This window comes from Notolabrus celidotus, chromosome 3, assembly GCF_009762535.1.
Source record: "Notolabrus celidotus isolate fNotCel1 chromosome 3, fNotCel1.pri, whole genome shotgun sequence".
In the NCBI taxonomy this organism is placed as follows: Eukaryota; Metazoa; Chordata; class Actinopteri; order Labriformes; family Labridae; genus Notolabrus; species Notolabrus celidotus.
Window position 1 is genome coordinate 22,633,259 of NC_048274.1, and position 21,092 is coordinate 22,654,350.

General features: G+C 39.2%; 1 protein-coding gene across 1 annotated transcript; it reads right to left on the reverse strand.

The window, feature by feature from the left end:
• Nucleotides 1-1,143: 1,143 nt before the first annotated feature.
• On the reverse strand, nucleotides 1,144-9,656 carry eif3m (eukaryotic translation initiation factor 3, subunit M). The gene is given in 15 exon segments (XM_034680323.1): nucleotides 1,144-1,373; nucleotides 2,097-2,157; nucleotides 2,490-2,633; nucleotides 4,863-4,944; nucleotides 5,389-5,488; nucleotides 5,595-5,678; nucleotides 5,814-5,908; nucleotides 6,035-6,060; nucleotides 6,063-6,103; nucleotides 6,105-6,155; nucleotides 6,324-6,430; nucleotides 6,432-6,463; nucleotides 6,727-6,859; nucleotides 8,134-8,278; nucleotides 9,631-9,656. Coding segments are annotated over 15 exon segments (1,251 nt in total). The 3' UTR covers nucleotides 1,144-1,249.
• Nucleotides 9,657-21,092: the final 11,436 nt, after the last annotated feature.

Below are 21,092 nucleotides of genomic sequence, written 5' to 3' on the forward strand. Positions count from 1 at the left end.
AGTTTCGATCACATTAGTTTTTATCTGCTGTACGCTCCACCTTGCGGGTGGCTCTGGTGAGGTTATGCTCCTGAGAATGTGTTTTGTGATTTACACCCACTGATAAGAGCCGGGGATGCTGCTCTCTGTGGACAACCGGACAGAAGTGAGCAGTGAGCCTCTGCAGACCTCTGCTATGATAGGAAAAAGAACACACTGCAGCAATAAATGTATACCTCTAATGCCCATTTAATCTGAGAGAGAATATTTTAGTGGCAGGGTCTGAAGTGATCAGATTACCTCATACACGGCACTTAAAGCAGTAACCAGGATGAGCTGTGGCTTTATTAGTCATATAAAAGCAGCTTGTATTTGGGGTGGGGGTGGGGATTCAATGTCAGTAGTCTGCTCTTTGTCAGTCTGTACTGATTTCATCACAGCCCCAGAGGGAGAGAACTCTAACAGACCCCTTTTACACCTAATGCCTGGGCCATATATCATTAGAGTTCACAATCTAATGTTGGACCGATGCCTGAGAACAGATTTCTCTGAGGGATAAATAGCACTTTAGTTTACATCAATGAATGAGGACAAGAACTATAAAGTGGATAGTGGAAGTCCTTGTTTTCCTTCTTTTCAGGGGCACAAAGAGCCAGTGAGTCACGCTGACTACAGTTAAACTGTCTCCATTAGACCGGTGGACAGCTTTAGATTTGCAGTGGCAGTGACTCAGCCCACGCCACAAGCTCAAGGTGTTGATGTTTCGACTCTGACCTCAGCCGACGGGGTCATTTTAAGTTCACTTTCCTATTGTCACCTCTCATGTGCGCCCAGACAACTGACCCTCTCACTATAGGCTATTTCTCACCCCAAGTCACAGCTCATCTAATACCGACATGTTGTCCTTTAAACAAAACCAGATGTGGAGAGCTGCTGGAGGATGAACTCCCATTAAAGTCAATGTATGGCTTTGTGTAAAGATGATAAGGCAATGAGTGGGGTACTTGTCCAAGAAGAGTGAGTGGGTTGTATATGCTTTGTCCACTAATAGCATGATAAAGATTTTAACCACCCATTAAATTAAGTTTTGTGTTTATGACATTATTTGAAATCCAATACCTCTAGGGACCTTTAAATATTTCACAAAAGAAGAGCAATCACAAGTGATCTCCACTGATCTTTAATTGGAGGAATATAAAAACTGATCATTTCAGTCATGGAAGAAAATTATCAAGGGTCAGGCAGTCTAAACAGTTGTGTTAAGGTGGAATTAAGCAGACGGGGACAGAGCTTGCAGGCTAGTCTTGACGTTTGCGAGGTTGGCCTTCCAGGCGGTGAGGCTGTCATGCAGCTGCTGCCACTGCTGCTTGCCAAAGGTGCGGTGTGTGCTGTGGCTGGTGAGTGAAAAGAGAAGAAAGATTTCAAATTGACATAATAAATGCGGGTCAAAGTCATGTGTTACATTTAAGGGAACAAGGTATTTAGAGACGACTTTGCCTTATATTCTGTCTTAAAATCTCAAATTACAGCCTTGAGGAAGCGGAGTTATGTGAAATGGATGGGAAATATTTCCTTGAGGGGAATTTATTTACAATTAGGCTTTTAGTATTCTCAGCATCCACGGCCTTGAATAGAGACAAGACTTGGACAAGGCTTTGGCCAAATCCAGGAATGTAAACTAATCCACATATCAATTAACTAGCTCATATATGAAGTCTAGTTCTGGCCTAACATAAATGAAAATAGGAGCAACAAATCAATCAAACCAGAGGTTCTGCAGACAACGAAGAACAAAGCCTCATTGAAACAATAAAAAGAATTCAGCTGTCTTATTTAATTTGAAATTATTGTAAGAAGAACTGAAAGTACTTCAGTCACCCTTACATTTAATACTAAATTCAGTTCAGACATCTCAAGCAATGAGCCTCACTGTTTACACGTGCACCAACAACAAGACTGTAAGTCTGGTGGCTCCATAAGTACAAGGACTGTTATAGGAACAGTAAATCATGTCTGCATATGAAACCAGGTCTACGCTGGCTTTGAATGCCCCTTTGATAAAGATCTTTATTCAGTACAAGTTAAGCTATGTGTAATGGTTTGATGAATGGACTTACCTCACAACAACTTTTCTCTGTGTCTGGTCGATTTTGCAGTACACCATCTTGGTACGAACAGCTAGACAGAAAAAGAAGACATTAAAGGAATTAAGTTACAGCAAAGTTTAAGAGAGAAAGCAATTCAATCTAAGCCGACACAAGAATGAGAAATGAGACTAGAAATAGAAAGCTAATTCTGGTCACAAAACACTGGGTGTTATTCTTGGTTCTGTGCCATGTAAAGTCCTAACTCAAGTCTTTTTGTCACCACTGTGCTCTTTTCATTAGAAGGGGGAAAATAATTCAGTATCAAACAAGTACTTCTTTTAACTTTCCATTAGTTGTTCATAAGAAACAAACAGTATTAACGGCAGGAGGCTAGGATTCATTTAAAAGGTGAAGTGCTTGTACCATCAATGACAAAGGCCTCAACATCCTCCGCTCCAATCTGCAGCTCCTGTTGCATGGTGTCAAAGGAGATCTCCTTGAATTCCACCGCCATGCCCATGAATGTCAGCAGACGCATCTTGGACATGTTCTGCTCGTGAGACAGGCCTGCAGAACAACACGCAGGGATCATTAAGCACAAAGCAGTCACAGTCGATTAGGCTCCACTCAGGGAGTTTCCCTGTGATAGTTGTTGCTACATTTAGGAGCATGCAGTCAGGGAATCTTCTCATTAACACAAACATAATTCTACATTGTCTGTTTTCAGAGACCATCCTACACATGCTTGTAATTGGACCCCAGTCTTCAGCACTGAGAAAGAGACACATTGCTGACACACATACATTCCTCTACTGTGTCAACAGAGCACAGTGTATTGGCTTAAAGAGTTGTAACATCATTATATGGTAATTATAAAAACTGCTAATTATGACATGCATTGATAAAGTTGTGTTAAAAGTAGGGATGCACCGAAATAAATTCTTGGCCGAAACCGAAAACCGAAAATGAGGTAACCAAGGCCAAAAACCGAAAAACCAAAATAAATTATTATACCAATTATTAGTAGGGAGACCAGGGACAGTTGTAACATTTCCCTCCTTGGATTTGAGATTGAGCCATGCATTTTCTGTTTGTGTTGCACAGGCATTTTCTAGACCATTTATCCTCCAATGTGACTTTGAAAAAACACATTTCGTAAGTCCTTAAAGAATTAAGCTCAGAAGATTTATGCCACTTTGTTGTTCTTTTAAGTCAAAGGGAATATAAAAACTGTTTAATACTTTAATGAAAGTATGTTGTGAGGACAGAAAGGGTAAATGTTATTTATTTGTAAATGCACTGGCCACCCCTGCCTATGTGAGAGCCTCAGTTGGGCCACCCTGGTCAAAAAGCTCTGGACACGCCCCTGCCCCTAAGCTGCTCTGTTCTCCTTCTCCTGCGATGTGTGCTTCTCCGTCTCCAAGCGGGTTCTCCACATCCATCGCGGCCTTGATCATTTCTCTTGCGCGCTGCTTTATTCCCACATCCAAGTAATGATCTTTATAACGCGGATCAAGTACAGTCACGATGAAGTGCAGAGGATCCGAATAGATCTCAGTGAAACATGTGCTGACAGACTCTAAGAGTGTACTTTTCATTGTTTTCACTCCGTGGTCTGTCTCAACCTCTTTGCTTAGAAGACGCTTTAGTGCTGCACTCAAAGGAATAACGTCTGCTACAGATGCATCAGAGGAGCTGATCTCTTTAGTTAGCAGCTCAACGGGAGCAAGAAGAGAGGGAGTGTTCTCTATTAAGACCCACTGGTGTGAAGTGAATGTCGCGGGGAACTTGTGATCTGCGCTGCAGGACTCGCTTTTGCACAGAGCAATCCAGACGCGTTTTTTGCTTGCTTCATCACGACATTCTGTTTCGGCCGTGTTGTTTAGGTGAAAAAAGTGTTTCGGCTGAAGACCGGAAATGAACTTTTGGGTCATTTTCGGTCGAAGATTTTCGGTGGCCGAGTTTTCGGTGCATCCCTAGTTAAAAGACAGTTCAAGCACACTTTAATGACTTCTGCACAACACTGAGATACAATACATAGGAAACAAGTGTCGGATTAAAGTTGAAGCCCAAGCTAATTTGTATTTCTTGGAGATTATGGTGTTTTCAAGTTCTCTCCCTCATCAGAAACACAGTTGACATTTTCAGTGTATGAATCAAACAAAGCTGCTCTCACACTGAGAAAATAAAAAAGTTGAAGACAAATTCCCAAGAAGACTCAAAGATATCTAATAGGATCGTTACTTGTTGCTCTCTTACAGAGGTTGCATTACATCAAAATAACCAGGCTCTTAAAAAGTAGTTCTAGCACATTTATAATAAATGAATACAAATAAATAAATATAGAAAAGAGTGGACATGCAATTTATCACTGCCCGGATACATGCACAATGTTGTTCCAAGATTATCCGGAAAAACTCTGTTGTTCTACTTCCTCTTAACTTGATTGATTTTTATTTTTCTTCCTGGACTCTGCGTAACTTACAACATATAACAGCCCGATTATCTTCACTGAGAGCACAATTTGTTTTTGTATCTTTATCAAAGAATCAGATTCTATTTCAGCTGATTTCACCATGTTTTATTCCTCACTACTCTTGAATGTGCAGTTCTTCCTACACCATGATGGCCTTTAAGCATTTTATATCACCTGTGTTTGAAATGTGCTAAATAAGTTAAGCTGCCTTGTACACTTTTCTCCCATTAACAAGATGAATTGTACTTCCCAAACATGTTGAGTGTGTTTGTGTTTGTGCAGAATTGATGTAACCAGCATCTCTACTTCTTTCTACTTACCAAGAGAGTCAATGAAGTCTTTGTTACTCTGGTAAAACTTTACGTACGCTGCTAACTTTGCGCTCACGAAGATGGTTAACAGCTGAAAAGAGAGGCAGATTGAATAATCACGTTAAGGAGAGAGATCAATTCAATGTCGTCACCTAGACAAACATGCTCTACTAGATGAACAGTGGGCTAAACTATTAATATGTTCAGAAAGGCTCGCCTGATGACCCATGAAATCTCTTTTACGAAGCTGTGCACACACCCTATTAAGAAATATGTTATCATTGTCTCAGCCCATTCAGCTGGTAATGTACAAACATTCCTGCTGCTCACCATTCAAAGTTTATGAACCAGTGACTGGTCACCAATTAATATTGGGTTATGCTTGTCTTAGCTGTCACCAACACTTTACATCAAGAAAGCAGCAGAAAACTACACCATCAGGAAGCAATGACATCAAGGAGCGTATTCTAATCATGTGACCTAGGATGTCATCCGACAAATACATAGCTGAATCCCGACAAAGATAGCTCCTTACATCATGGATGAGTTCTCCCTCGAGGAAGCGAACAGGTTTCAGGGTGAGAAGGTGGTCGATCAGGAAGGTGTTGGGATCTTTGAGAGCTCGCACGATACACCTAAAGAGAAGAGACACAGTAAGAGATGCCAGTTTGTGAGTAAGTATGGAAACTTATGCTGTAATAAAGCTCAGTGGGAAATGTTAGATGAGATCTTCAAGTTTACCTGTGAGCATCAACACGGGCTTGTGAAGCGTTGTCTTCTGTGTAACTTCCCAGCAGCTCAACCATTACTTTAGCTGCAGGCTCACTGTGGAACGAGGTAAATCAACAGTTGAAGACTCTCTCACACCGAGATCATTTCATTTACAGTTAAAAAAAACAATCAAAGTGTTAGGCTTTAAAGGATGTGAATAAAATGAATCTATCCAACACTATGTGTTACCTTTTCTTGCAGTCAACCAGTGCTTCATACACCAGCCTCAAGAGTATGTGCTTCTTCTCTGTGTTCAGGTTCCAGTCTACAATCCACTTGCGGACCTGATGAGCAGCAAAAACAAGCACAACGAATCAGCTGAAGAGAGAAATATGACGCCAATGGAAGATGTTAAACTTTGAGCCCTGTTCTTTTGTTAGTTTAATGACTGGGAGTATAAATGTACATACCTGATCAAGGTCCGTGGGAATAAAGCGATGGCATTACAAGTTGCAGCGACCTTAATGAGGCCCAGAACCGGTGTACCTCACTGGAGTGTTCTCGTCCATGCCATGGAACAGGTTGCTCAGCCTGCAGCATCAAAATATAAGACATAGATGGTTAATTGTTGCAACAAAAATCACATTTTCAGCAATTCAATATTTCCTTGCTGCATTATATTGTTAAGTGAGATGACCATTGTCTGCCTGTTGACAGAACAGTGACCTGATAACATATTTAAGGAAAAATATGACTCACAGCTGCATCCTGAGGGAGGGTCTCTCTCCTTCACGGAACTTCACAAGCTTCTCACACAAACTTTCAATGAGAGCCTCCTGCTTCTCTGTCTCCAGGATTAACAGCAAAGGACACAATGCTGTTCATCACACTCTCCACATCTGTAAAGAACACAGAGACACATGTGGCTTTTCATGGTTATCTGTTAAAGACCACTAGTTTAACCATCAGTTACTGTCGACAGAGATGTGATTCATTTCAATTTAATAGCTGTATCAATTTTAGCCAGGTCCAGGGTCTTGCTGATATGCATGCTGGACGACTTGAATACTCCACAGGTGATAAATACCTATTACCTATCATTGTCCGAATCTGAACAACTGACCACAGGCAAGATGCAGATGTTTTGATGGTCATCACGTACCTTTATCATCGTCTTTGAGGCAGACATCGCACGCCTCGATGATCTGAGCCAGATCTGCATGAAGCCCACCTTCAGAGTTTTCTTCTGATATTTCAGCTCCTTTGGACTTGATGTAGGCTCTCAGCTCTGAGGCCTGTAACGTTGAACAGGTAAAACATTTGATTAATATTTCTCCCACCAACATATCAGACCTATTAGTGCCATGCAAGCTGAAACCTAGCTTGCATGTACAGGTAATGGTAGTGAAAAATGAATACAAACAAAAAAAAATGCATTGCTAATTACGTCTGTAGCAGTAAACAGATCACATCAGCATTGTGCATTGTGTGATGTAAGTCAGGGGTTCCCAAAGTGTGGGTCAGGACCCCCTGGGGGTGTCGCGAGACACAAATGGGGGGTTGTGAGATATATTCCATAATATATTTTTTAAGTTACCTGTTTATTTACCTTGTTTTCTATGTTTTATCTTTCTTTTTATTTGCACTGTTATTTCTTATTATTTCATTCTTCTTATTATTATAGTATTTTTTGTATTTCTTTTTTTTTCTTCTCTTTGTTGGTTTTGTATTACTCATATATAATTTGTTAACTTATGGTGAATAAAGAAATACTGAAAAAATGCAATAAAAAATTTAATTTCAAAAGTTAATTAAAAATAGTCAATTTTACCCATTATAGTAAAACATATCGACAAAAACAGTAGCTACACTTCAAATAAAACCTTGAAAATAGAACATTTGATGAGTTTTCCTCCCCTTTCTCTTTGCCAGATGACTCCTAAGTTTAGAGTTAGTGAACTGTTCATTATCAAAAGCATCAGTAGCATAGATTAATTCATAAAGGCACAGGAAACACAGACACATGCTCATATAGGTAGGATCATTTTCTGCAGACCAGCTGAAGCCACATTAAACCACTTTGAGGGACAGAGGGGGTCAGGAGTCTTATTTATATTTTGGGAGTCGTGGGCTGAAAAGTGTGGGAACCCTAAATCATTTTAACAGTTCTAGTTCTGGTGCAAACAGCATGTTTTGATTTGTGTCTTCTATGTTATGTCTTTGTTTGTTTAGACGTCTAGCTTAGCTGCTAGCGGTTTTAGCTAGCTCAACATCACACCTCTAACAGACTTGTATCAGAGTTAATCGTTTAGACATTAAGGTCGAAAACACCAAATAACAAGGAATTACAGCGGTCACACTAACAGCCATCTAAAACAAATATAACCAGGAATAATGTTCTTCCACTTGTCATCAGAGTTCAGATAAAACTCAACACGCATCTGTCAGCAACTACGAGCGGTTAGCATTATAGCCACCTAGCACACTAACCTATCTGGTTGAATAGCTTTAATCGATTCATCCACAGAGTAAAAGGTGCTACATAAGTGTTTAAACACATCGATCGTACCTGATTCTTCTTCCGTAATATCGATAAAACGCTGGGACGCTCATATTTGGTGATTTTGTGAGCCCAGATGATGAAATCCACGCTCCCACCACTGCTGAGACCTGAGCGGAAAAGAAAAGTCGAAAGAGCCGGTGACACTGATGCTCTTCCGGGTCATGTTGTTAAAGCTGCAGTGTAGGCTGGAAAGTTCTGCATGAAGATTTCTCGTGGCTGGTTGAATACCCTCTCACAAAATATCCTACCTAGAAAAACTATGATCATCTGTATTTTTTTAAGTATGTATCAACATTATGTACATAAAAGTAATTAATTAATGATGGTTCAGAGCTCACATTATCCTCCCTTTTCTTTTAGCTGAGATCTAGGTAGGGTTGCTAACTATTGAAGCATATATGTACCAAAATGTAATGAAAAAGCAAATTTGAAATTGAATTGCATTAACAGAAATGATTTTTAATCTTCTAAATATGTGTGCATTATTTGACTCATGAATATATTCATATTCAATAATCCTATTGCATTTTAATTTTCATCTTCAACAATGATAATTATGTTACACAATAAAAATTAAAAAGAAAATGACATTGTCTTTTAATTTTCAAATAATGCCCCTCAAATTATATGGCCAACTGTCCCGTATAAGCCGTGACATCACGTATATTGGGCTAAATTGGTTTGTTTCATACGGGACCTTAATTGTCCCGTATATTTACTATTAATTATTGTATAATAAAGCAGACTGCACTCTATAGATCCTGGATCAGATAAAACGGCAGTGGCAGATCATGTGCCAATCACACCGCCTGTCATCCAATCACAGAGCCCCTCGCATGTATCAGTTGGTTGTATATAGCTTAAATATCTGTAAACTGCGACTTGTCGTGTAAGGACTTCTCTCTGGCTGTGCAAAGGACAAAATACTGCTTGAGTCAGTCAAGAGCAGCAAAAAAGTATCCATGGAAAAAGAGCATTCGGTGAGTCATACTCCTCTTTTGCATTTCATTTTTCTTTTGCCTGTTTTTTGATGTAAGAGCCAAATTGTGGTTTCTTTGAGGTTTATTCATATGAGGTTACATAATGAAACAGGAAGGATTAAAGGGTATATACACACTTCTGCATTTCCAGTGAATCAGAATCGGGATATACGCTGAATTCACACATCATGCTCACCCACCATGGCACCGTGCACCTGTCCCTTATTTAGTAGTGAGAAAGTTGGCAACCCTAGATCAGGAGTGAGGCACCTGAAAGAAATATTAGAAATGTAACACAGGGGTCATTGTGAGACTGAACCGGTTTATCACACCAAAACTCACAATGAAGAAAATGACAATTGAGAAAAGGTATCAAACATCCTTGTAGTCTTGACCATCTGCTCATTTTTGTTAAGGACACATAGACGGGATACAAGTGAGATCTCATCCTGCTCTGGGTGCTACTTTCAGCTGGCAACCCCTTAACTCAGAGGTCAGGGAACCTCCTAAATTTATTAGTCACCTTGACTTCCACCACCATATCCTCATCTTTCATTCTTTCTTATCCAGGTATCAATCTCCTCTGTGGGAGATTAACCCTGTATGTCGCGCTTGAGAGTTACAGAGGTGAAACTGATCCCCAGGAGAGGTTATCTGATTGAGCTACAGTCCATCTGCAGGGACCACCATGGCAGGCCGGGCCCATAGGAGCGCTCCAACCCGGAAACACTGCCAATGTCAGAGGGCGATACTCTTCCACCTCACACCCGCTGACCTATTGCCGTGCTTTTGGGCCTCTGTACCAGGTGGGATCCTGTTAACTGTTACCATGGCAGGCCACATGGTGATTGAGGTGAGTGAGGTGAAAAGGGTAAGTGGAGCAGGGGTTCACTCTAAAACTATGTGGTCAGGTTACTAACATTAAAATGTTGAGTAGGCTGTGTCCCTGTGGAGTGTTTTCCATTTCCAACCTGAACTGCAGCTCACAGTTCATCTGTCACTGAAATATGTGTATTTTAGGGGCTTCACAGACTACAGAGACACAGCATGCCATTTCATAATTCCCTGAAAGTCTGCTTGTCACATATTTCTCTTAGCAGGAACTGAACTCTGTTGCATTCAGCAGGATAAATACATGAAAATAGTCTGCTGAGGGGAAATAGCTGATGGAGTGTTTCACCATAATGCTCGTATGATGCGTCATTCAGTTAGGAAGGCAAGTGCCTGGTACCAAATCCAGCCCTCACTCTCTCCTTGCCCTCACATGCTGTCATGGCAAATAATTTATAGCCCCTTCCACACAAGTGGGCTTGTGTAACTGTGAGGATTTCATTATCTGATTAACAACTGGTGTCAAGTGCCTGGTGTATTTCAAGTCCACAATAAGAGTTTTGGAGGCTTTGAAGCTCCAGGTGCATGTGAGACTTTGTTTTTCTCTTATTTAAAGGCTCTTTAAAATGCCACAGCGTATCATGATGCTTAATAGCTATATCAGTGATTCCCAAACTGCTGTGTAACACTGATGGTATGTGAGCTTTGTTGTATGCAAGAGCCTTGCCGAAAGACCTAACAAGTGCACAAGTGGCCATCCTTAATGTGAAAACAGTCTGATTCTTTTTACAGATTGTAGTTATTTATAGCAGTATAGTTGCTCTGATATGAAAATTATAAACATACACAAAGGAAAGGTAGGGACTGTCAGGAGACTATTCCAAATACGCTAGTAGCCAGCACAATCCTTGGTTGTCTACAGCAGAAAAAGGTGGGTCATAGTGTGCTGTAAACTCTCTTTTTTTTCATTAATTGCTTTAACTTTGGGTACACTGTCAGCAGTTCTTAAACGCCTGTTGAATCATCACTACCGCACTGGTTGTTTTTTGGTGCAAATGCAGGTTTCAGTTACCCCTGCTTTATAGTTCCTCAGTACATATTTGTGGTGATGATTTTTAAGCTGACTTGAAGTATTCGTAGTGTTAAAACTTCAGATTTTTTCTCCTCTTGGCGCATTTTTTGCAAATTGCAATTGTGTTGTCCTCTGAAACAGTGAAACAGTGAAAAACATCCACACAGGTGACACCATCTTTACTCTTTTTGTCACCTTATTGAGGCTGTGCATGTTCTTCTTCCCTACATGCAATTGTGAATCACATACCTCCACCTACTGTGTCGGAATGTGCATTCATTTTAAAAAGTAGAAGAAAGCAACATTTATTTCTAGTTATACAAGATAAAATTGTATTATTGGAATAATAATAATATTGAAATAGTTCCTATCCGACCAATAACATATCACCTCTGCTATTAATAGAAATACTCAGTTGTACAGTACTCAGTAAGTGGTCTCTTTTGCTTGTGTTTGATTTTAGGGTGTTTCATAAGTAGTAAAAACAAATCCTCACAGGAGCTTTAAAGCAGAATAAATTGAATGCAAGGCTACAGGCAGAAAGTGACGTGTAGGTCCTGACAGAGCAGCTCATCCTGACTGTTCTCACTTCGGAAACAAACAAGCCAAAAACAGTTTACCTCACTTAAATCATAAAATATTTCAGTAGTGCCGGTTGCCTCATAAATGACTGCAGCGGGAAGTGATACATGAGAGATTTGGTTTGGTACAAGGTGGTACAGTGTGTGTTAAGTTTAGGAACCTCTGGCCCACATTATTCATGGCAGAGGGTCCTGAATGCAGAATGGATATTTAGCCAAAGAAGGCTATGTAACTGCAAGAAAACTGGTACATGTAGAGGATTCAGTTTGTTTATATCATATTAAATCTAACCAGGCAATAAAGTCTTGACAAGATTCAGATCCAAGATACAAGGTACATGTAATCCAGCAGCAAACATTGCCAGTGTTTCCAGTAACATGCACTGATGTCTGATTTGGCGTTTTATGTTGGTGTATGTGTGTAACTTCAAAGAATGAGTCTTACAAATTAGACTGCTTCTTGCAATCCCAACTTCCCCCAGAGTTGTGAAATCCTTTCAGATATTGCTTCAGATAAATCTTTACCTTAACAGGAAACTTAATGCCTGGTGTTAAATCACAGTTCTCTGTTTTTAAGCTTTGTTTCAGTGCACTTTAACTGTTTAGTTTAGAATACTAAACTAAAAAGTGTTTCATGAGCTGTGAATTAAAACAGAGGGTTTTTTTCACTTGGGTATGGTTCTGTGTAAGATAATTGAATACTTTCTTTGCTCTCAAGATTGATGAGGTTGACAGAATGAGGTTTTGATCTTGTGTTTGTCATGATTTGGTTTGTGTGAAAAGAATGTGTGTGGTTTTGAGACAACCTTTGTTTGCAGAAACATACAGTCAGAGCCTGGAAATATGTTATTGTAATAACATAAAGGCTACTAAAGATATTAAAATTAATACATTTTATGTTTATGTGTGTTTGAAATATTTATGTTGTCTATATGTCTACATTGACCTCCTCCATGTTTGTTTGATTTGAAACAGCACATGCTCTTCCTAAATGGTTGGCAAATTGCCTGCTCAGCCCCCTCAAAGATAAATGACTGTGTGTTAGGAGTTCATCAAGCCCAGGTGTCTGTTTTCTCCCTGTCAGCCAGCCAAGTGGTGAGTATCCGTGTAAGCTAGTCTCATGGTCATCATCCAACATGGCTGCCCACCTTCCACCCACTAATTGTCTGGTTCCCACAGTTCTGCCTGCCTTCACAATCTCTGAAAAATCCCCTCGCTCAGGCTCATCTATCAGCCAGTGACCTTGTCAGGGAGCATTGCATGAGTAACTTCCCTGCTTCCCTGGGTGGAGTAAATTGCTTGTTAATTACTTATAAGCTGACCCACCCTCCCCACAAACGCACACACACAGATACAAGAAACAAATAAACAAACAAAGTGATGGTATTAACTGAGGTGAGACCAGAGTCCACAGAGGTTTAAGTCATGATTCAGGCTCTTCTAAAGGCCTTTGTGATGGACTTTTAATGTTCAGGCTGATGAGATATTTTAACAGTACAGACATCTTACCTTTCTGTTCATGTCTTGCACTACATTACTCCATTTAAAAAAATGTAGGCTTGTGGGTAATACACACTTAATAATAGCTAGTCAAGGATATGGGCAGTGTGGACTTTGATATATTGTGTTATGTTTAAAGGGAAGTCGTTGCTTGTGGTATACTTTACCTTTTTGTCCACTTTAATCTGGGCACTTTTTATTGTCCCAATGCTAGACTATCTCTCTTTGAGAATGTATAACATCAGCAGATGTTAAGCTTTTGTTCTGTAGCTCATTGTTTAGGGATTGTCAATGTAAATGCATTAGTCTTAACGCTTAGACATCTTGGTAGCTTATATGTATGGGGAGCCAATTTCTGTCACTAGTAAATGTATTGAAAAAAAACCAGAGACTAAGCCTCAATGAAAAAAAAATCCCACATGTGAAGTGATTATCATGAGAAAAGTCCTAATTTGATACAAAGTCAAGCTATGATCAGGTAAATCATAATTATTAGAATAAAAGCCCAAATTACAGGACCACAAGACAAAATAATGAGAAAGTAAAATGTAATTATAAGATAAAAAGTTAGAATTATGAGGTAGTATTTTTTCTTGTAGTTAACTCATACTGATAACCAAAAACGACCCTTTCCTGATTACCAATAATGATAAGATTAGTTATATTTTTTTCCCACTTTTGTGTTAAAGTTCTTAATGTGTAATTTATGCACACCTGAGGGTAAGAAAGGCTAAGATGTAATTAGCAGAGAGGGATATTTACATTTTATATTTACCCACTGAGGTCACTATTAACTAACAGTTCTAACTCTTAAACTTTAAAAAAAAAAAGCCGCACAGCCCAATCTCTTACACGACACTCAGCCAATAGGCCTCAATTCTCAGTATACTGACCAACGTCAGAGGTCTATATGTCTGTAGTTAAACTTAGAGCACTAATATTGTTCTTGATCAGAGTGTGAATGTTTGTGGAAGCCACACTGAACAGAGCTGGCAGGGATACGGCAGTCATCTTTATCTTGGTGCTAATGCTAGCTGGAGCTCCTGCTCTTTCACTTTACGGAAGAACATCTTTGAGGCAATTACGTGTTTTAAGGTGACTTATAAGATTTGTTGATAACACGTGAAGACTTTTTTCTTGCAGCACGTTTTGCAAATTGCAAATTGTCCTCCTTAGAAATGGTGTAAATCATCCTCACTGGTGAAGCCATGTTGACTCTTATCAGCTCGCTCTGCTGCTCTTGTTCTACTCTGCTCTTTGTTCACTGGCTTTTTGTCACTGGCAGGAATGGGCTTTCATTATATGAACCCAAATGGCAGAGAGAAACATTTAGAAAGCAGCTGGTGAACGGAGTGGAGTAACTAGCCAATAAAATACCTGGTTGTTTTCTTTGGTCTTGGTGGAAACCAGAATCAGAGACTTAGTATTGTACTGATATAAATGTCAGATGTTTTCTGTGTCTGCAGGCCATGTAATCGTTAGCTAACAGGTTAGCCAAACCAGTTCAAAATGTTTTTTAAGAATGTAGAATCAAGAAATCTTTATTGCTAAGTGAGCTTGCACACACATGGAACTTGACGTGGTGAATGGAACACTGGTACTTAACAACAAGACAGTAAGGACAATGAATATATAAACCTAAAAACGAAACTTAAAAATTCGAAATAAAAATATTAATAAAAATACTATCTGTACAAAGAAAGGTGTAGAAGTACTTTTAAGACATAAATAAATGAATTAATCTAAGCCAGAGTGCACATTTTAGTGGATGAATATAATAATGAAATATGTTATAGAATAAATTACAATATTGCACATGGTTGTTGAGACATTGCACTGGAAATCAAGGATCTATGCGAGGTGCTTTTTTTTCGTCAACTGAACAAGATTATTTTTTGTGGTTTAAGTAATGCTTATGTTTGTGCTTGCATTTGTGTGTGTGTTTGTGTGTGTGTGTGTGTGTGTGTGGTGTGTGTGTGTGTGTGTGTGTGTGTGGTGTGTGTGTGTGTGTAAAACTTATCTGAATGAGAGCCCAATCTCTGTTTGGCCCCTGTGATCACTTATCACCTGAATGACCAGATAACGGATCAATCACACTGCACAGCTGCCCACCTCCAACTTAGAGAAATGTGTTAATTACTCTCTCTTTTCTTTTTGTTCATTCAGTCAGGATTTTTCTTTAATATGGGCTGTAGCTGTTGCTAGCTTAGTTGTACTGTACAATTAGACGGTTGGTACGTGAAATACCACTGTTATCTTTCCATATCACTTCATGAGCAGCTCCATCACTGACGACCACAGTGATCAATCAAAGCCAGCTCACATTCGTGGTGTTGAGCTATCTGAGGTTGTTAATCCCACTATGTGGAATGTGTGTGCTCTGTTTCGACCTCATGGCAAAGAAAAAAAGGTTAAATCTTCCAGGAATTCTGACGTTCCTGTCTGGATGGATCGAGTCACTGCAGAAGAACAGCAGCTCTGTTACTGATGGAGGGCCCTCTTGTCATCAGAGAGTGTTTATTAGGCGCACTCACAGTCAGCTAAGAGGACCAATAAGAGTTTAAAAGGCACACTGGAGCAAATAATCAAACCTCTTTCAATTGGGGATACATTGCACAGTGTTTTGGCTTTAGGCTGTAAACGTAAGGTCTCAGAAGTTCTAATTAGAGACGTTAAACTGCAAAACCCTTTGCATGTGAAATGTCATTTACACTTTTCTTTGTGCCTCTACATAAAGTGATGTAGACATAGTAGTGATTGAAAAGTGACCTTTTTTTTCTTCCTGAAATTGAGAAAGTTTCAAAACAGTGTTATTCCCCTGCAGGCAAGCATAAGAGGTCAAATTCTTGGCCAATTGTTGTGTTTTTTGTATTTTCCCATCATTGAGCGCACACCTCAGAGTTATCCAGTAAACTTTAGCTTGTCTAACTTTAGTAATGAGAGTCTAGGGTATGACAACAGAGTAACCGCTACAAATTTGTGAAAATGTTTTCTGATGACTGTTAACACCCCAGCCACAGCTGTGAGGGTGTGACAGCATGGAGAGGCTGTGGTTTACAGTAAAGAGCTGATAAAGGCCGGCCTTGGTGCTGACACACAGGCACCTGCTGGGATGAGACATAGGTTGTTCGGCAGAAAACAAGACTCTTCTAGCATCACTGATATGTGCTACATGGTCCTTGAATTAAAAAAGGAGTTAATCAGAGTTAATAGTTTCAACTTTTCTGCACAACATTTAGTCATCTAAAGTGTTGTCTGTTCAAGATGCAGTCTTTAGTTTAATGACGACAACGCGTCATCAACCTGTGATCATATCATCAGTAAAAATTACATTAAAATACATTACTGGCTCCATTTTGTTTTACAGTAAACACCATAGACCGTATAATAGATGGACGTAGTATCCGTGACGTCACCCTTCTTTTTCTCAAGCCCTGTTTTGAAGCCTATCGTCGGCGGTAGCCATATTGGAAATGCTGAACTAATAAATAATATCCTTCAACCTGCTGCGTTTTAAAAAAAATCTTCCCCCATACAATGTGTGTTGATAGAGAAATGAGTTATTAAGACTAAAATCATTTTTTGTACCGGGCTGTAAACATGTTTATTTTTGCTGTAAAGATCGGCTTTTTGGAAATTCTGGAGCCAGCCAAGTGGACACTCAAGGAACTGCAGTTTTTAACACTTCGGCAGTGGCTTCATTTTTCTCGGCTGGAGGTTGCCGCTTGGTAAACACTGATACATATATAAACCTGTTTTTTATATGTCTGAAAATGTTTCTTTAAAAAAAGTAACTAGTTCTAGTCTGTTATTCTTATTGAGACTCTCCAAATTTATAAAACATTTCACTGATTCAAACAAGCAGGAGTCTTTCCAGACTTTCTTGTCTGGAGCCACCTTGGGTTCATGGTAAATTCAGGGATGGGAGGGAGTATGCTCGCACATACATCTGAAAATCATTTATTTACCATTTCCGTTATTGCTTCAATTTTCTCTTCTTTTTCTTTATATTTTATTTTGCTTTTCAAATTTAAACACAAACAGAAAATAGACTTATACAAAGGACAGAAAAGAAGAGAAGGAGGTCTACTGTATGAGAGGAGTTAATATTACAGAATTCAATATTCTCTTTTACTACTTTATTAAAATGATACAATATTTATTCTTGTGTATCTTTTTTAATAACACAGCAGAGTGGGAAAATCTATAACTTCCATGCCTAAATTATTTAATAGTTAAAAAATTTATGTCCTCCTATAATGTCAAAACTAAATAAAATTTGGCATGTTGAAGTGTCACAGAAGCTACAATCAGCCTTTTGCAACACCCCCAAAAAGTGTGTTTGACCCTAAGCACTGCCTCAGGACATGAAATAACAAATCATAGTGAGGGATTTTTGGGTTGACAGCAGAGGTGGCCAATTGCAATTTATGGGACTACGCCACCCCCTTGCCCCTTCTGTGGATCGCCACTGCCTAAAAGGACAGCTCACTCATTGTTGCTAAAAATGAGCCACACTCATGTGACGTCACAACAAGGTTGGTCTTGTGTGTTATTGATGTCATGGTTACTAAAATATTTCAAAGCCTGGCTATTAAGCCAAAAAATTAAATGAGGTAAACATTTAATGGTTTGTTTGTAATAGTCATGTCTTTAAAATGAGTTGTTACTGACTGTCTGTCCAGCACTTGGCTGATTTACACTTTTCATTTGTTTACTGATCTGTATTACAAGTTTTCAATGATACCAGCCTTTTTCCAAGATGACTACACATTTTCGGTACTTATGCTGTTTGAACCTTTGTTGTTTGTTTATAATTTTGTGTTTTAATTATTTCCTCTTGGATTTGATCCAGGAGCGTCCAGCTTTGATTTTTATATAAATACAGATGAGGGAGGAATTTTTGGTTTACTGATAGAGGGGAAAGGTAACAAGAAGAAAAAAAAGAGACCGGGTGTGTGAAGGATCAGTGGTCCAGTGTTTTGTCTGACACATGAAGCATGGAGATGCTCGCTCTCCCACAGATCTGTCTTCTCCGGTTCTTATCTGCAGTCTGATATGCAACACTTTGAAGATGTGAAACATAATTAAAAGCTGACGATTGTTGTTTTTCAAGTTGGGCAGAGGAACAATGACTACACTGTTAAAAGCTGCGTTTGATATACACCACAAGAAGAACAGTTAATTTATGTAGAGTGAGGATGTTTCCAAATGTATCTCTAACTGTATAAAGCCATGGGTGATAAGCACCAGTGGGTCTTTGTTATCTCAAAGAGCAGAAGCCTGGCTGTCACAAACTTCCAAACAGAGCTCTGAGAAAGTAGCGAGGGAAGAAAGAGGAATATTGTTCTGCTTGTGTCTTGTTTGAAATTGTAACCATTTCCTAGAGGCCACAGGCAGATACGGGAAATGATAAAACATTACAACACACTGCTGTTTGGTTTGTTATCTGTTTGTTTCCATGCCCACACAGAAAAAGTGAAGGACTGGGCCTTTTTTAATGCCACCATCAGCACATGAAAATCACACCTGCTGCTCTCCTGTGGGCTGCTTTGGTCCTCATATCATATGCTTTCATACTTACAACTTGTTTTTTAAAAGTGTAAATAAATCATGTTGCTTTAAAAATACGCAGCTTAAAAAACTGTTGACTTTAGCATGAATACCGATGTTTATTAAAATGGAAAAAGTAATATATTTTTCAGGTGTCGTCTTACACCAGGTCACATGTCTGTGCAGTTTATCAAACGTCTCTCTGGCTGAAACAAAAGCCTTCTCAAATTTCCTCTAACGCATCTCTTGCTGAAAGTAAAAGTCTTGTGTATTTCTTGTTAAGGGTCACAGGCAGTATTGACCATTACCCTTCCTCCACACAGCCAGAGTTGTTGTTTTAAACCCTGAGTTAACCAGAGATTGATCTGAAGAATGGGTGTATTCGGGGACCGCCATCCGTCATATAGGGGGCTGAAAGGGTTGTTTTCTCCCGGCCCCGTCACCTTTGATGAATCCCCGCTAAAGACTCCGCTGGGGAAGGCACGGCCAGAGTTTTCTTGGCTCAGATGCACTGAGTTTTCCTTCTTCTCTCTGTTTTTTTGGCGGGGTAGTTTCAATTGTACCACAACCTTTTGTACAGTTAGTACATTATTTTAGATGTTGTTTGTTTGTAGTGGGTGGACCACTGAGGGTTTGTCAAATATTTTGGGAGAAATTAATTATCCTCCTACTTTTAGGTTGGTGGACATCCTCGGCATGACTGGGTGTTCTTCTGGGGTACTTGTCTGCCTTCGCACCCATTTATTTTCCGGAATGAAGTAGAGGTCAGAGTGCACCTTATCTTCTCCATGACTACAAACTAACCAGATGAATCTGTGTTCAGCTATTAGTGATATTTCTAAGGTTATGACTAGTAGAAGCGGCCAATACACGGTATAATCCTTGGAAAGGGAATACTTTAATAAACCACAAGGCTCAAAGGTCAAACAGTTTTATGCAAATGTATTGCTTCACTGGGACAAATTTTTATTTTTTTACCTCCTACAGCTGCTCATAAAGAAGACTGGTTTTGCACGAGCATTTGAATCACTCTGTTATCAATACGTAGAGCGGTTCCTGGAAGGCTGACAGTCACCAAAAATGGAAGAAAGAGAGCACTGATGACACAGTGACATTGTGCAATATTAACTGATGCCATCTCTGCAGTAAGCCAGCTGATTTCATCACTCATACAGTGATTTAAAATTTCTCTCTCTCTGTCTTTTTGTCCTTTTGTCCCTCCCCCCCTACAGCCATCACTTCTCTTAAGTTGAATCAGGGGTCACTGACGTTCACTGGAATCCTAGACTCATATTCCAGATGGTGACGACAGGAACTGGCGAACACTCTTCACCTCACAGCATCCTCGTCCCTGAAGGTCTCTATCTCAAATCTCAAATCTGCTGAGGGTTCTTAATATACAGTCAGTTTGGAACGAGTATACAAGGGAAATGTAAGAAGAATGAAATCACTGGATTTAATTCAGTTCATAACTTTTCTTTATCCACCTTTTATGATATGAACAGAGAAGGTGTAGGTAGGTAATTAGTGTTATCAGTAAATGGAGACCACATGAGTTTTAAAAAAAAGAACTCATCAAAAAATCAAGAATAATCACCTCAAGGAGAAACAGAGAAATATTGTATTGTAAAATTTTTTTATTTTTTTTAAATTAAGTCCAGACAGTGTGGGATTAAAGGACACAGCCATTTAATTTGTTGGTAAATTGTATTACTCCACCAGAACGTGATCTGTAACAGTATAATGATATAAAAGCAAACTTGATTTGTACAGCACCAAGTTCCTAAAACAGCAGAATATAAACAAGAGTTAAAAAAACAACCAAATAGATTGTCATGAAATTAGTCATTAAAAATATATACATTTGTACATCACAGAAATACACAACATTAGATCACTATGACTATACAGAAATAAAAAACATGAATTTATTGAAGTTATTTTGCAAACACAGAGTTAAGTAAAGGTGCATCTGAAAATGTCTCTATCTATATTAAAATCACTTTGAATGTATTTTTTATTTTATATTGCCTTTAGAGAATACAAACAGTAAAATTATCTTTTGTATTATCAGTCCAATGAGAGCTGACTGTTCTCCTGCACTAGTTGCAGCACTGTATATTCTTAAAGGCCTCTGAAAACATGCTGACCACTTCAAGCTCTTAAAGAAAGAAGAGGCCTGGCTGTTGTTCTGACAAATACAATAATGTTAAAAGATCCACCGCAGCTGCCTGAAATTTATAGACAGATTTTAAGTGACTGCATTCCTGTGCAGTTCCGCATAGAGTTAAGTCTGAGTTAAGGTCAAAACCTCTATCTCTTAAACAGCGCGCTCGCGCACACCACACAACACCCACACACACACACCACACACCACACAACACACACACACACACACCCACACATGAACACAGTGAACTCCCCTCTCTTGGACTATAAATAATTATC